This window comes from Daphnia pulex, chromosome 2 (genome assembly GCF_021134715.1).
Source record: "Daphnia pulex isolate KAP4 chromosome 2, ASM2113471v1".
In the NCBI taxonomy this organism is placed as follows: domain Eukaryota; kingdom Metazoa; phylum Arthropoda; class Branchiopoda; order Diplostraca; family Daphniidae; genus Daphnia; species Daphnia pulex.
Window position 1 is genome coordinate 11231390 of NC_060018.1, and position 16742 is coordinate 11248131.

Genomic DNA, 16742 nt, shown 5'->3' on the forward strand with positions numbered 1-16742 from the left:
GAAAGGGGGAAGAAAAGGGGAAAGATAAGAAGAGGGTCGAAAAAATTCGGATGGCGTTCTTCATTTTTTCATTGTTTACTTTTTTTGCGTATTTTTTAAACGATATAAATTGAGTAAACCAACACAAATTTCAGCTCACAGTTTACTACCGATTTATTGCAGATTGGATATCAGATTTTCAGTACGAATAGTACAAATGTTTTTGCGATAAAGTGTTTACCTGAATATGAAACTTTAAAGTAATTAATTTTAAAAATGAAAAAGTACAGATAAACCTTGAGTTGTGCTGTATTAAACAGAAAAGTAATAATAAAATGGTAAAAATTCGTTCGAACAAACGAAAATAAGCACAATAATGAGGGAAAAGAGCGAATTGGTAAAAGACTGTAACGAATAAAAATAATAATAAATAGAAAGCGAAAGTTGATAACCGTTACATTCTTATTTTCTACACCTTTTTGGAAGCCATACAAGCTTTTTTTTGTTGTCAGGTTGTTTGTATTGTCACCTTTTCTAACTGATCCTTAGAACTAAGTTCAGCCGACAAGAGACCACCAGACACTGACATGACTATAGTTGTGAATTCTTCAGTTGGCTTCTGACTGGGATGAGAGAGTGGAACAAAAATGTCCTCAGTACAAACTGCTCCTACTATCTTCTGAAGGGGCTGAGAGAACGGAACTGAAATCTGCCCATTGCAAGCTGATGGTACTGGCTTGTGAGTGGTTTTAGAGAAGGGAATAGAAATTATTTAGGTGATTGGCAATGATTTGAAGCAACCACTAGCTTAACCTAAACACAGAAATTTGATGAATATAAGGGAAAAATTTTTGTAAACTTTAAAACTTACATAATCACTTAGCCTCCCAGTTATATCCCTCCTTTGACTTGCCATTGTTCTCATAGAGCATTTTTCGAGCGATACGTTGGAATGATAGCCATAAGTACACGTCACAATACCGCCAAATAGGTTTTTTGGTGTAGAAAACTGCTGGGCATTTGTATATCAAACAAATTTCTTTGGCCCAACTAGAATTCTTCCACGGTTTCTGGCATTGGCCGAATTTGAATTTGCCAGCTGCATTATCCCTTAATCTTGATTTCCACCCAGCAACCGATTTCCCATGTTTAGGCATATTCAGTTATAGTTAAGAAAACTGAATAATTGCATATGAATTAGTCCTAGTAGTCCTATGAAAGAGCTAGAAACAACTAGGGTTGGCTTCATATATTGCGATAAGCCTATTGAAAAACATTAATAGGTATTTTTTTTGTTTTCAATGGGTCTTAACTATATTAATAACGTATAAATTACCTTGAGTAACTCATCGGCTAGAGTTAAGAAACCTCAAGCTGAATGGTCACCTAGTGTTATGAGAGAGCGAGACAAAAACAAGGTTGGCTGGATATTGAAAGAAGCTTATTGAAAAACATAAATCATTGTTGTTGGGTTTTCAACGTGTGCCTTAACTACTAAAAAACTATTAATCACCTTCAGGAATGAGTATTGAGTCACTCATCGGCAAGAGTTAAGAAAACTCAAGGTGAATGGGCATTTAGTTCTATGAGAGAGCGAAAATAAAATCAAAAACTGAACTACCCACAATGCCTTAATTAATTCTGTTACCTTTTCATTCAATATCCTGATTAAGGAAACCTGATTTATAAGGAAAAAGGATGGTCAAGAATATGGAAATTTTCTCATGTATGTTATGATTTTTTTCAGGAATATTACAATGAACCTATGTATTTGAAATGAAGGAAGACAAGATAGTTAACTTTATATGTTCTACATGCAGACATATGAGAAACCTAGTGCGTCTAGTTCAGTAGATGCTGGTGCGCAATTCGACTCTATTAGACAACGTCTATGGATTAGATTCATTTATTCCTCGAGATAGTTCAACACCGGATATTCCTACCGATGAAGTGGTACAAGTAGCGGAAGCTTCTACAGTCATCTTTAGTCAGTGTGACCGCAACCGAAATGTAAAAATTTTGTCTTAAATAACATCATTTTTTATTGAAGGTGTTTTAGTCTTCACACTAACTTTTTGCCAGGGTCAAACTGCTTGTTTATATCAAGATAAAAATTCCACGGGTGGAAGCTACGATTGAAGTGATGAAGAAATGAATCAAACAAGTGAAGCAGTTGAAAAAAATGGTCCCATATCCAAGGCAGAGAAATTTACTTGAAAACCGGTAATTGCGATAAGCTTGAATACACGAAATTGCTTAACATTACTAACTAAATTTTAATTTCATACGTGCACAGCTCAATTCTATGATTGCATCGAATAATGACGATCAACAGTTGATAGATAAAGTTGACACACGGTACATGTATGGTACATTACTAGCTATTTGCTATTCTAAAAAGTTTACTTTTCATACTAACTACTTTATACTTTCATTTTCTTATCAGAATGAAAAGATCGTCACCCATCAAGATAAACCCCATACTTCAGTTTCCAAGGGTTCATCCGAGTCTGAATTTCACAGAATCAGCGAAGCTGCAAAAACTGTTTATTTACAGAGGGGTGAGTGGCATCCAGAAGTGGCAAAGCGTTTCAAGACAACAGATCCCACGGGCCTAGCCAAATTGTTTAGTATTATTAAAAGCCAATCACCCGCAAGAGACAGTATAAAGAGCTTAATGAAATTTCATCTACAACTGAGTCATCACAGCAAGAACCACGGACAGAAGCTAGTGTTAGATCTGCATTCAGGAAACATTTGAAGAAGAATATGACGTATTTGTCTCCAGTGCATCCCTTCTAGAATCCGATAGTGAAAGTGACGGTGGTAGTGATCGAACCAACTCTTACGTTAGTGATGAAAATAGAAGTGCTGGCCGGTCTGATGCAGTTAAAAACCCAATTGTGCTACCGGAAATCCCTGAAAAAGTTCTTACTGAACCACTGTACAGTCTACATAATAAGTGTACCATTCTAGGAAGTGCTTAGCAATAATGCTGAGCAATCCCATAACAACGCAGCAGATATTGGAACGGAAGTGAGATCAGAGTTTGTCAGAGAAGCAAAAGAGGCATCACGTAAACAACCTTTTGCAACGGCCGGAGAGATCGTCAAGTCTTGTTTTTTTTCGAAACGGACAACTGCTTTGAAATGTCAACTTTCGGTTGTCAATCATGTTGTAATGGCCATCAACCGTGAAAAAGATCGATTTCATAAGATCGACATGACAGAGCCCAACTTCAAAATCAACTGGAGTGCAGTTGAAGGTAATTATTAACTGCTCTTCATTTTTAATGTATTATTATTTACATCAAAGTAAAAACAAATGTTTAAACGAAACTATACGGAGACCGTTTTACACACGTTCCTGTCATTACTGGACCTTCGTCATCACGTTTTCGCCACGATCTCTTCATAACAAATTAACAGCGTCAACTTTTAGGCAGCTGTCGGCAGTGGTTCATGGATGGGACATTTGAAATCGCAACAAAAGGTTTTACGCAAGTTTTTTTCAATTAACGGCTTTTTGAAAGCTGAAAGCAGCGAAATTGTTCAAGTCACGTTGGCATTTTGTTCGATGAGGAAACGGAGAGCTGTCAACTACGTGAAGGTTTTCAAACTTATCAAAAATCTGTTGCTCATTATTTCTGTCGAAGAAATTGTTTCCTATTTTAAAAGGGCAATATTTAAAGCTGTAAAGAAGTGCTTTCCAGGGGTTCATCATTTTGGTTGTACTTTCCACTGGAAGCAAGCTATATATGTTTTGCGTCTTTCATTTTAAGTCATTTCTTTATAGTTTCAGAATCAAACCAAATCCAAATCAAATTAAGCCAGCTTACTTCACCAAAGCTTTGAAATACTACTTCGTGGGACGAAGTAGTAACAAGTAGCAACACAACTATAATTTAGGTTGGAAAAGGCTCAAACGACACTGTTACTGTTCAAGTTGAAATCCATGAGCAAAATCAGTGGTACAATCCAAAAGTATCAGTCATCTATTCGTCGATTAGGCATGACAAAGAATTCAGGAAAGACAAGGCCGTAACAATTTTGTATATTTAACCCTCAACATTTTTCCCTAGATACTAGACAATGCGGAATTTGAAAGTCTAATTTCAAGGTTGATTTCCTCTGCCTTAACACGTCTTAGTTATGCTATGCTAGATATGCTGACCCAACGTAGGCTGATATGTCTTGAAGATGGTGTCATCACTGATACAATTGCCATCGACAATTATATAGAAAAACGTTCTAAGAAGAATTGCACAACAACTTCTTCTTCATTCGAGATCTCAAGAAGCTCGCAACTGCTGCTGAAATAGTTAAAAAAAAATGTTGTGATCCCATGTCATTTGGTTTTATGGCATAGGGAAAATGGTAATTTTGAATTCTTTTTTTAAATATATATCTGTTGGAGAATTCTTTGTCAGAATTGGCAATATAATTTTTTTTTAATAATACTTTCTGCATTGATATTATATTATACTCATTTCAAAGTCTGATGTGAGAATGTAATTCTTTTATTAAAAATCATTTGTCCATTTGAAAATCTCCCAAATTTGGTCAACTATTGATTTTTCTTTATTTTACTATGGGTACGTATGGGAGTAAAATATTGTCTACTGATGGGCTTTGTCTTTAGTCTCTTCCTATTTTAAGTACCGTAGATTGTTAAGATGTAAAAATGTTTTCAAATCAAATTTACATTTAAATTTCGTTTTGAATTAAGCTTCCATCCCTAATTTAATTCGGTTTTTTGTTAATACATAAACTCACTAATCAACGTGTGGTGTCATCTGCCATAGTTTTGAGTTTTACAACAGCTGTGACAGCTGTACCAGCGCAAAATTAGAAGTAATCATTTTATTGTTTACAATAAATCTGTAACTTTAAAAAATTACTTGTTATGGGTACTTTCCAATAACTTTTATAACATACTAGAATTAATTCCTTAAAATATATTTCTGAAGATTCCTCTGACAGTGGTCTTGCACAGTAGGTTTCCAAAGTCTGTAAGCGTGGGTGGAAATAACTAAGCTGATAACTCAGGAGAGTTTTTACAGAAATTTTGCCCTTTTCCCAGTGATTACAACTATATCCACTCAATTATAAGTGTTTTAATTGGAGTTTTTTGTCTACATTATGTTTTGTTCTATTATTATGTCGTATTTTCATTCACAAAAGATCAAGCAAGACATTTTTCCGTTACGTTGTTGTATAAGAATCTCGTATGTGCAAGCTCATTTAGTTCTTAGTAATATTTGAGATGCAATTTATCATAGGGTTATCACAGACGCATCGTAGACTATAGAATTCATCATAGACTTGAAACGAAATCTAAACTAACGTTGTTTGGTTTTTTCAGCACTTCAGAATGAATCCAAACGACAACATGAGGGAGAAACTGTACAAATTTCTGCTCTCAGCTTTGAAGGTGGGACCAAGGTACAAAGTGTTACTCACAGTTCCAGGTGAGCTGTTTAAAATTTGTACATTATTTCTCTGTTGCATCACCATGTTTTGCATGAAACACATGGTGATGCCGACCTGTTAATCTTTAAATATAATTTTTCTCAATCACTTTTAAGGTTTGAATCTGGATGTTTTGTATGTTTGCCACGGCGTGGAAGCTGGCAACAATATGTGTGCTGTAGAAACTGTAAAAGAACTGTTACTAAGTTGCTACATCACTCTCAATTAGAGGTAAGTTCTGAAAACGTTAAGTGTAGCAAATCTTTTAATTGCTAAAAATTGTTTTTTTTTTTTATATTTCAGTTGTGTGGAAAAATTCTACTCTGCTTTCCTCGTCATGAAATCCGCCAAGGAACAAGTCCCTGGTGGATCTGATATTGCATCTGCGATGTCAATCGTACTACAAGAACTGACAAAGAAAAATATGATCCTTAACCAAAAAGAAACCACATTCAGAGGATCCTGTCAATTAATAACAATTAATCTTAATTAACCCAACTTAATCATTAAACACCCAACTTTACTTCAATAAACTCCGTTTGTGATAGTCTAGAAAACAGTGATGATGATGATTTTTGATTGATTTGGATCGTGAACTGGGATCGTCCAACCTTGTACAGCATGAAATCAACCTAGGACAACATCCACCCATACACCAACCTCCTTATAACAGCGTCTGGAAACAGCAAGAGATAATTGACACGCAAGTGGACCGAATTTTGAAAGATGATGTCATCGAGCCCTCACAGAGTCCGTTTGCCGCCCCAGTTATCTTGATTCAAAAGCCAGACGGAATGTGGCGTTTCTGTCGAAAGCTCAACGCTATCACGATCCGGGACACCTATCCTCTACCCCGAATAGAGGATGCCCTCAGTTTCCTGAAAGAATCGAAATACTTCTCCATCATGGAAATGCAAAGCGGCTACTGGTGCAGATGAAACTCAAAGATAAAGGAAAAAAACAGCTTTTAGCACAGTCAACGGTCTTTACAAATTTAAAGTGATATAGTCAGCGGTGCTGGAATCTCGCCAGATCCAGCTAAAGTGAATGCCAAATCCATGTTTCCCATACCCGACTCAGTTAAAGAAATTCAGAGTTTCACGGAACTTTGCTCCTATTATAAACGTTTTATAAAGAAATTTGCCGTCCTCGCGGGCCCCTTAATTGAACTTACCAAGAAAGTATTTCCTTTCAGTGGACCGCTGAACAGCAGAAGAGCTTCGACACCCTCAAGAATGCCTTGATAACTCTTCCCGTTCTGGGGCATCCAAATTATAATTTACCAATGGAAATTCATTGTGACGCGTGCGGCTTCGGAATTGGGGCAGTATTCGTTCAGTGACAGGAGTGAAAAGAGAGAGTTCTAGCCTACGCCAGTCGCCCTTTAAGTCCAGGTGAACGCAACTACGCTACCACGGAACAAGAATGCCTCGCTCTGGTCTGGGCCGTCCAAAAATTCAAAATCTTTATTTGGGAAATTCAGATCAAGTTGGTCACTGTTCATCATGCCTTATGTTGGTTTCTGCGAAAGAAAAATCTAGCCAGCCGTCTAGCTCGATGGAGTCTTCAGCTGCATCTTGACATGTGTGCTTCTTCAACACGGTGCGCCCCTTCAAAGTGATAACGGATAGAGGACGAAACTCAATTTCAAGGTTCACAGAAGATTTATTCCGCGCATGAAACCAACTTTTTTCTCAACCTTTCTGGTATTATTTTCAACGTCTTTGTGTTGGAATTGTTAATATTTCTTTAGCTGTGCTCGAACACTATTTTAACAATAAAATAACTCCTGTTCAGGAGTTTTGTGAGCCCATTGGTTTTTTAGTGGATGTCTTTGTGAGCATATAATATTAACTAACAACGCGATTGGATATTTTCTTTACTGGTTTCCTTTACAGTCCTTTCACACGTGCAGTATTACTTAATGTTGGATCTGTGTCTCTTATTTGTATTTATTTTTTATACGATAACTACTTTAATTTTCCTGTTTGGCATGTTTTTTTCTAGATTTTCTAGATTGCCAACTAAGTATTTATTACTCAAGTATTTTTTGCCCTCTCAATATCTTTTCAACTTTAAACATTTATGTTCTTTGTCTCCTTTTGCCATTTAATGTGCTGTTTTAACAAACGGCTATAGCTAGTGTGACAGATGGTCTGTGCTGAAAATGGTTTTGTCTATGGTTGGCCTATAATCGTGTTAACTTTGATTAGCAGGAGACGAATAAGCCGAACCTGATAGTCGAGTCGACAAAATTGGAGGTAGCCAAACGAGATTCAAGTCCTGAAAATTTCGAGAATTAACAAGACGAACACGAAGAAGAAATGGAAACTCAACAACACAAACTATGCCTCGTCTGCTGTGATGTTGTTAAGAAACAGTTCATGCATTGCAGCGCTGTGACGTGCGCGAACTGTGCTACTTTTTCAAAAAACCCTCTGTGATAACCTATTAAACATAATTTGTTCCATAATTTTATTTAAGTTTTCAACAAATAATCGTAATTATCATTCCAAAAATCCTAATCCTAGGTTACATAATCCAAGTGTTATTCAGAAACCGCGAGTGAAAACAAAGAAATGGAATTTGGAAGAATAAAGAAAAAAGCAATTCACGGAATGTGTGCAAGAAAAAAGGTTTAAGTTTGACGAATGCTGCTTTCTCAAAAAGAAAGAAAGAGATCCTGAGTCCCTACATGCCTCCAAATAATAGGAGTCCAAGGAGTAAGTGGATTTGTGGATGTTTCCTTATAATATATGTATTCTTAAATTCTCTTCTCTTCATGTGTCATTGTACAAAAAATGGGGAAAAAAAATCCAATGTTGCTAAAAAAATCTTGTGAATAGGTTCTCGTGGACGATCGAATGTTTCAAGTGATTTTTTTGCTGATGGCTGATGCTGATGAGGCTGAACCGACCGTCGAAGAAGATTTGGCCAAATCTGTGGACAGCGCCGTTAATTCCAGCAGTTCAACTCCGACAATTTCAGCCCAGCCAACGGCTTCATCAAATCGCACCCCACAAGCCGAATTATCAAAAATGCTGCTTTTAGTGATCGTGATTGCAAGAGCCGATTCGTCTTCCTTTCGCCCTTCGCGAGTGTGGATGTTAATATCGTGGATAAGCACGATAGAGGCCCCCAACATTGGAGGAAATGTCTTTATTCCCGTTGAATGAGTTACTAAACTGGAACCTTGAACGTGGTAGTGTGTTAACCGAAGCCATCATTGCATTGGTTTTTGCAGGCTGTCACCAAAACAAGACGGACAACAATTGAAATACAGCCTGGAATAAATTTAAACTTTTGGAAGATGTCATGGTCTATCCAGTTACAAAGTTTGCCTCCCTTATGGAAGAAAACAGAGTGCGCCCCCTCTCTTGTCTGTGCAAGCATCATAAAGAAGAACGGTAGAGAAGGGTGGAGCAGAGATAAGGAGACTTTTCGGCAAGCCATCTAGCGGCTAATACCCTCCCTTCATCATGGAAAAACGAAAAAACCCAACAATTAATTTTTTTTTAATATTGTACTTAACACATTGATACAAATATTTTTAACAATAAAAAAATTCAATTATCGAAAAACTTTAATTTCCTACTTAACAGAATAAAAAATACGATGATATTTCCTATCTATCCCATGTTACGACTTACGACTCCACTATCAACTAGCGCCACCATACGTCCTAAAATCGGGCCCAACCGGGAAGGGCCCAGTGGAGGTACCTTTCAACCTATTATACCATGATTCAACGTTGAGCGCAGTAACCATGATGACTCTAGTTTCCTCTATCTATTACCCAGTTCGTGTCACATTTTTTTTCTTCGCTTTCGCAACTTCGGACGTTAGCCAACTTTGTAGTAAGTCCTTCGCGTGCTGACATCTAGCGTAGTGTAAATTGGGGGTTGACACATTGTTTGATGACACAGTCTAGGGGAATTTATGAATTTATTAGCTGTAATTTGACTGTGGGTGTTTAATTGTTTATTTGTGATCTTACTAACTACTAATTTAATAAATTTAATGGTTGCGACGAATGCAACATGAGAACGCATCAACGCGGGGCATTGCCCCGCAGCACCGTTTTACCTCATAGTTTGTATCGATGCGTAAAATGAATGAGAAATGATTAAGAATGAGAAATGATTATTTGTATTCATAATAAGGAATTCATACGTTCAATTGAATTTTTGAGATGAATGCAATGTGTGAAAACGCGGGTCGTTGCCCCGCAGTATTCACTATTGGGACAGGCGGAGAACAGGCCTCCAAATCTCGAAGGCGGACACCCAATGGCCTTTTTAAAGTTATTTGAAGATAATTGCATCAAGGCTTACATTTTTAGGTGTTTGTCACATTTTAATTTCTCTTTATCTTAAATTTCGATGGAGAGGCCGGACAAATAAAAACCTGGTTCATTAATGACCAAAGTAGTCCACTTAAGAATTGTTCCGTCTTTTCATTCCCATCGCATCTTGGTGAAAGAAAATATCTTGTTTTATGAAGTTACGTGCGAACCAAACAAACAATTTCGTAAATGATATTCTTTCATTCTTCACGGGATTGCATACGGCTTGTGATGAATAACCAGAATTACTTTGAGCTGCTATGAGGATGAATATGCAGTGGGCAAAGTAAAATTTATTTAGTTCCACAACGGCAGTAATATTGCGCCAGGAACAGACTCGGTACATCAACAGGAAGATGTCTACGTACCAGAAGCGGACGATCAAAACGACGAAGATGTCTCCATGGCAGCGACCGGCAGCGACAAGTTATCATAGATCTATCAGGTTCACGCGTTGATGCAACGCCTCCGATTCCAACAATAAAAAAGCAGCAGAAAAGGGATTTTGGGATCGGCTTCAAATTTCTTAAAAACAAAGAGACAAGAAACTAGCGAAAAAAATGAAAACAGAATTGAAAAAAGCTGCCCACAAGGTAAAACAAACGGCAAAAGATGGTTCCGAAAGGCGGGTAGGAAAAGCCAAGGATACGGTGAAGAAAAAAACCGATGCTACTAAAGAAAAATTGAATGATAAAATGAAAGAAAACACTGATATATTGAAAGAGAAAACCTGGTGAAAGAAAAAGCCAAAGCGGCGGCGAAAGCCAAGGCTACAAGGTACAAGGCCAAAGAGAAATAAACGATAATGTTTTCAAAAAATAAGAAAAAGTAAGCGACAAGGAAGGGAAGGGAGAAAGGGAATTTTGTTCGGAAGTGCAGTGACCAGTTTTTCAAGTAAAATAAATGACCGGAAGAAATGACCGGAATAAGAGCATGGAATAAAGGGACTGGAATAATAATGACCGGAAGAAGAACGTGAAAAAAGTGACTGGAAGAAAACGTCCGGAAGAAGGGAAATACCTCTACTTTATTATTACAATCAGCAACTCGTCATCTCGATAATTTCTCGTATTTAAACGAAAAGATAATAATAATAAAAATAATTTTCAGAAACCCTTTATTTATTTTGTCGTGTGAAAGCGACAATTGTGTATCGTATATAGTATTGGATTTACTCAAAAACCAGCCAGATTGAATTTTTGCAAAGATCGGAAAAGAATGAACGAAATTTTTTAAGAGAATTTTAAATTTTGAATAGTTTTTGGAATTGCTTCAATTGTCCGATTCATTTTTCTCGTCGCAAGAGCTGATGGGCTTTGCGACAGTTGTGTGCTGTTGGGATTCTGCATCAAGAGGCAAGTTCAATTCAGATTGGGGAATCATCCATACTTCGTTGCGGCGATAAAAAAGTTTGAATGGGGGATCGTATCCAGCGTAATAATATGGTCCGGTTTGGTTGACTAATTGTTTATCCTCTTCAGCCAGAGAATCAAACAGGTTTTGACGTTCCTGTTGTGTGACGCGGTCGTTTGAAAAGCCCCCACAAGTTCTAGAATTTGAAAAAAAAAATCATTAGATTATTTTGTAAACACTTGATAAATTGGAGAGTATACAAAAATTACACACAATTATACTAGGAATGAATTCGCTTTTTTAAACCATATTTCTTCGATCTCGACAGAGCCGGGATCTCCATTATAATATTGCGCGGAAAAATAAGTATCAAAATCAACCCCAGTTTCTTTGTTTGACTGAATCAATTCTCCGAAAAGAACTGCCTCTTGCACAAAAGCTGTTTCATCAGAAGGGCCTTGAAAAGCTCTAAATAGAAGACAGAACAAGAATTCTCTCAGAAGGAAGCTATTACCTAAGGCAAATTTGATATAGTTTACCTTGCTAGAACCTTGAACTTTGGCATTCTTCAATCGTCACACCACTTTCTGTGGGTTGTGGTGTGTCATCTTGAAAAGCAGCCGGAACATAGAATGCCATAGTGAAAGTGCTTTCGCAGTTGGGACCAGATGCAGGTTCAATGAAAACAGAGACTGGAGCAGTCATGGGAACTTTGGTTTTCTTATCATTCTTGCCTGAAATGTAGTTGAACAGCTTCCAGAACATGGCAGAAGAAGCAGAATCTTTCGAGATGCTCTCGGTTTGGGTCTTCACCCATTTCTGAGCTGGATAAAGCCTCTCCTCATATTACTAGTGAACGCACACATATGAAATTGCAAAAATAAATTAAAATATTTAACTGATAATGGAAATACCTTTTCTTTTCTCAGAACGGTGTAGGGAGCAGTCTCTATGCCTCCGCCGGTGATGGCCCCGCGTTTGGAACAGACCTGACAGTGCCATAGCGAAGAATGACAAGAACTGATTATTCGTGCAGAGTAAGTCTACAACCACAGGTCGTTTGACAGGAAACGACTAGAAAGTTTTATGTTGTCATCGCGATTTGTTTTAAATTATGTAAGTCGGGGTATTTACATAACACTATCCCCATAGCAACCTTGTCAACAGGAGGAAGCGGCAGCTAGCGGCCAAAATTCGCAACTTACCTTGAAATATTCCAGGGTCGGCCTCATTTCCTGTTGGGTCACTTGTAGGCGCTGGTTGCGATTGTTCTTGAATTTCCTCATTTCCTGCTGTCGTAAAATTATCGAATTTAAGAGGACATCATTACACAATTAAGCACCCAATAATAAATTTTACTAAATCAATAAATATTTTACTGGATTTAGGAATCTGAGGTTTTCTGTCGAAATTAATTCGCGACATTGTCGGTTGAACGTTTAGATCCAATTTCAAGTCGACGACCGAATATTTGATGGGAATATTCCGCACGGGCTTGAAACTGTTGCGCAGCTTGTCCAAATTGATTCGGTACAATTTCGTCAGCCTGGGAGCGAAATGATTTCTCTCCCACTGGATAGTTCTTCTGCTCTCTTCCAGCCTACTCGAAAGACGTGATGGCGAAGTTTGGAAGACGTTCGTCAGAGCCCGAAGTGTCTCATCACTGACGACATTTTTCGCCGACGCCATCAGGCCGGAAGGCTCATCCTGCATCACTTGTTGAACCATCCACTTGCGCTCCTTCTCATCCGCGTTCTGGTAAATTTTGTTGAGTTTCCGGGCCATGACGTCTGGCCTCACATCCGATCCGGCGTTCTCGTAGTCCCAGTAGAGAGAATTCCACGAAGATTCGTCATCTTCCTCCAGCGGAATGATGTGATTTTCAAAGATGAGATTCTCCAAAATCCTCCGCAAACGCGTTTCGTCCTCGGGTTCCAGTCCGAGATTGTCGGAATCCTCCAACACCTCGACATCCGTCAGAACATTTTCCAGAGCTTCGGAAACGATCCTGGCGCGATCCTGGGCAGTCACCAAAGCGAAAGAAGAGTTGGAAAATCTCCTATTCAAATCCGCCATAATTGGACCGTTCCAAACGTGCTCGCCGGACACGGAGGCGGACTTGCGCCTCAAGGAGCCCCCGGACGTCAAACTTTTATGATCAAATCGGAAGTAGAGCGTCAGCTGCGAGGAGAACTGCTCCGGATGGGTAATCATTTGTTGGCCGAGATCTCGACACTCTTCCAAGGTGGGGCAGACCAGCCGGAATTGCATCTGTTTGGGTCCGTGCGAAAAGGATCGCCAGTGGCTATCGGGCCGGCCCGTCCCGCTGCTGCCGCACCGTCGGCAGCGCATCGAAACTTTTTCGAACGGCAACACGCTCACTTTGTTCTCGGCCACGTCCAGCCCAGTCACGTTGCTCAGATGCTCTTTGACGACGTGGACCAGCTCTTCCGTCCACATCTCGACGCGGAAGGCCAGCTGATTTTCGCCGGTCAAGTTATTACGGCCGCTAGAGGCACTCGTGTGCTCCAGCAGAGCCAACGGGGCGAAGTAGAATCGATTCAAAGAACCAAGTTCCTTCTCGTAGGTGCGGATGTGAAAATCGCCAAGCGGCACAGTGTCGAAAGCTACCGGAAGTCCGGAATTCGATGCATCCGCTCGGCCGTTAACGACGGCCGACTCGACGACGAGTAAAAACAACAAAAAGGCCCAGCACCTTATGTAATAAAATCTTTGATATAACAGAAAAACAAAACAAAGCTTCTAAACATGAACTTACTTATAAGAATTCCGGTTTGGATCCATCCTTCGGCGCTGGAAGGAGCGATATGTACAGTATGTGCAATACCAACTAACTGAAACTCAAACATCCAACTGACACCAATATGGCGAATCTCGATCGATGGAGAGACACACGCAAACTATTGCCCGTCGTAAAGTTCACGGACATGTGATGGCATGTACAAGATCAAAGATAAGTCGAGATCTGGTTACTATCCGATACAACTTGGCCATCAGCATTTTTAAAAAGATTCGATTGGTAGCCTGTACATAATATTGAATTAAACACACCGATCAAAAACAATTAAAGTGGTTTTCTCACCTGCTGAAGGATAATATTAGTTTCAACTTTCCAGTCTAATTCGTCTCCCAGACAAGAAAAAAGCAAAAAAATCAGCAGATAATTACTTTTAGACCAGAAACTACCATAATTGGCGATGACGTTGTATGGTTTATGCCTTTAACCGCCTTTAACTAGCCCGGTACTTCAATTGGGGAATAACCTGCGGTTTCAAGTTCTGATGTCTACATTTTATCTCTTGGACTAGGGTTTGCGTATCTGTACCGCTGTAAAATGAGGTTGTGGACTGTTTTGAGCCAACTTCAAAACAAGTGTGGTTGGTCAGACGCTTAACATACACGGGCTTGATAATCGGAGAAAGGCTTCATTAATTGAAGTGGAATCTCGGTGCGGGAGGCATTAACAAACAACCAACTGAGAGATTCAAAGCCAGTTGAACTCGTCGTTATTTCCCATATTATTTAGACAATTGTAGCAGACGATTTTTTGTCTGATTAAGTAGAAATCATTACAAGAATTCCTATCCAGCAGAGTTGTGCAGTGATTCCATAACCAACTGGATGATGGAAGTTTATTGGGGATTGCTGCTCTTCTTGATCAGCTCGTTGATTTCGTTTTTCTATTATTTCTACAGAAAACGTATTCGTGCTACTACAACTATTATTGAACAAACGGAAGCACCTGTTATTGATCACGGTAAATACTCTAGTCAAAGTTAATACAATAGTATCTGTAAAGGGTCGTTAACTTATAGATTGTGTTGTTTACATTTCTAGTGACTGTAAGTGGAAATGCCGACGGAATTGCTTTTATAACTCTGCCATCCGATGGCCAGTGCACCAACTTGTCCCCTATTCCTTCTTATGAAACGTGTGTTCACAAAGAGAACGATCCCCCGCCAAGTTACGAAATGGCGACAGCGTTGCCGACTGGTTGACTCCCGTTTGCTGGACTTGGATTGATTAAAGTGCTGCTGGACTCGGTAATTTTTGGTTGACGAATGATTTGACATTTGACGAACTTTTCTGTGCCTTTATATACTGCAACTAAGAAAGAAACTCTGCCGCTTACGAGCAATAATCTGTAAATTTATTGACATAATGTGGCAACTGAGAATTTCATTATTGCATCACACACCTATTATCGCAACGATCGCAACGCACGTGAAATATCCCCCAGTCAGTTAGTCATCATCATAAGAGGACAAAGTTATTTGAACAAGCCGACAGCACAAATGGATCGCCAAATAAAACTAGAACCAGATTATTAACCCGGCATTGTGCAACTTATAACGTGTATGTGTTTTCAATGGTCATATAGCTTTAATAAATTATTTCCCTAATAACTTGTGTTGGGATCTGATAATAACATTTGGCCTTGGTTGACGCGGTTTTATATCTATTCTGGTAGGACAACGTAACGAGCAGTTATTGTGAGTCATCATGTGTACCGTGTCATATATAGAATCTCGTATATATACGTCAGGTATACATATAACGTAACTAGCTTCAAATCTGGGCAATGACGTCTTCAATTGAAGCATTTTTATCTCGGTACGGACAGCATTCATAAATAGACTAACCAACTGAAGGATTCCGAGTCAGTTCAATGAGACAAACGTAGCGAATTTTGACATCAATTTGTCTGAATTTAAACTATTTAGTACACAAGCGAATCGAATTATTCCTATCGAGTTGGACATCTATTCAACTGCACTATGGATACCATTTTCGTTGTTGTTATAGCTTTGTTTTCCGTTTTTGGCGTTTTTTTCCTTTTTTTCTTTACCCTACGTTGTTATGTTATAGTTGTTGTAAACAAGGGAAAACAGGTGAGCAAGTTAAAAAATGCTTTATACTGCAATTATTCAACAAGAAGAACAATCATATAGCATACGTAGTATATTTTGATCGGTCAATCATCTGCCTTGTTATGTTGACATCTTTAGTGACGGAAAACCAAGGCTACGTTAATGGCGGTGCAGACGGTATCAGTGGTAGGCTACCATCGATTGTTCTCCGAGTGACGGTGCGTCCGCCGGATACGACGGTGGTGGCGGCGGTGGTGGCGACTATATACCCCGTACGGAACCCGTTCGCCCTATATTGATCCCGGTGCGTGGGTTGCTCTTTGCTCACACTGAAGCAGCAAGAGGTGATTTTCGTATTTTAAATCATAAATTGGCATCCAACAACAAATCTAACGTCATATTAGGTGGAACACAGTAGTACCCGAATCGTCCGCCATCTGTGGTAAAACCCCTAGCTACTTTGAACTATGCGCTAGGTAGGACTCTTAAATTTTGGCTTCGATTCATTAGTGATTTTTGACTTGCGAGATTTCAATCAGTTTAACAACAGCAGAAAGAAAAAAAGAAGCTGTAAATGTTAAATAAAAAAGCAGACAGGAAGCCGAAGCACCATATAAAATCCAGACGTTTTCTTTGGACTGAAAACTGGGATTTGCTTTATGGTGATTTATCTCGTGACTTTGTTATCGTGACGACCCAGAC

General features: G+C 38.9%; 2 protein-coding genes and 1 long non-coding RNA gene across 5 annotated transcripts; 1 reads left to right on the forward strand and 2 right to left on the reverse strand.

Moving 5' to 3' along the window:
- Nucleotides 1-10895: 10895 nt before the first annotated feature.
- Nucleotides 10896-14088, reverse strand: LOC124205379. 3 transcript variants are annotated; one of them, XM_046602814.1, is made up of 6 exons: nt 13928-14088; nt 12528-13864; nt 12063-12437; nt 11688-11997; nt 11422-11616; nt 10896-11344 (listed from the first exon to the last, which is right to left on the reverse strand). In XM_046602814.1, the coding sequence occupies exons 1-3, from the start codon at nt 13951-13953 to the stop codon at nt 12289-12291; spliced, it is 1512 nt and encodes a 503-aa protein (XP_046458770.1). In that variant the 5' UTR covers nt 13954-14088; the 3' UTR covers nt 10896-11344; nt 11422-11616; nt 11688-11997; nt 12063-12288. The 3 variants fall into 3 exon arrangements, with proteins under 3 accessions (XP_046458770.1, XP_046458753.1, XP_046458762.1); XM_046602797.1 differs by having other exon boundaries at nt 12063-12440; XM_046602806.1 differs by lacking the exon at nt 11422-11616 and having other exon boundaries at nt 12063-12440.
- LOC124207826 (heme-binding protein 2-like) lies at nt 11068-11913 on the reverse strand. The gene is made up of 2 exons (XM_046605460.1): nt 11699-11913; nt 11068-11344 (listed from the first exon to the last, which is right to left on the reverse strand). Exons 1-2 carry the CDS (start codon nt 11911-11913, stop codon nt 11068-11070), a joined length of 492 nt encoding a protein of 163 aa, XP_046461416.1.
- A 491-nt stretch (nt 14089-14579) lies between the features above and the next one.
- Nucleotides 14580-15575, forward strand: LOC124204057. Its single transcript, XR_006878732.1, has 2 exons — nt 14580-14926; nt 15007-15575. It is a non-coding gene; the product is annotated as an uncharacterized LOC124204057 (long non-coding RNA).
- The last annotated feature ends 1167 nt before the right edge of the window (nt 15576-16742 follow it).

Coding starts and splice junctions, on each gene's coding strand:
- LOC124205379 (XM_046602806.1), bottom strand. CDS start 13,953: ATGGATCCAAACCGGAATTCTTATAA. Junction 13,865..13,927: donor CCAAACCGGAATTCTTATAA/GTAAGTTCATGT, acceptor TTATTACATAAG/GTGCTGGGCCTTTTTGTTGT. Junction 12,441..12,527: donor ACCTCAGATTCCTAAATCCA/GTAAAATATTTA, acceptor ATTTTACGACAG/CAGGAAATGAGGAAATTCAA.
- LOC124207826 (XM_046605460.1), bottom strand. CDS start 11,913: ATGTTCTGGAAGCTGTTCAACTACATTTCAGGCAAGAATGATAAGAAA. Junction 11,345..11,698: donor GAAGAATGCCAAAGTTCAAG/GTTCTAGCAAGG, acceptor TTCAAATTCTAG/AACTTGTGGGGGCTTTTCAA.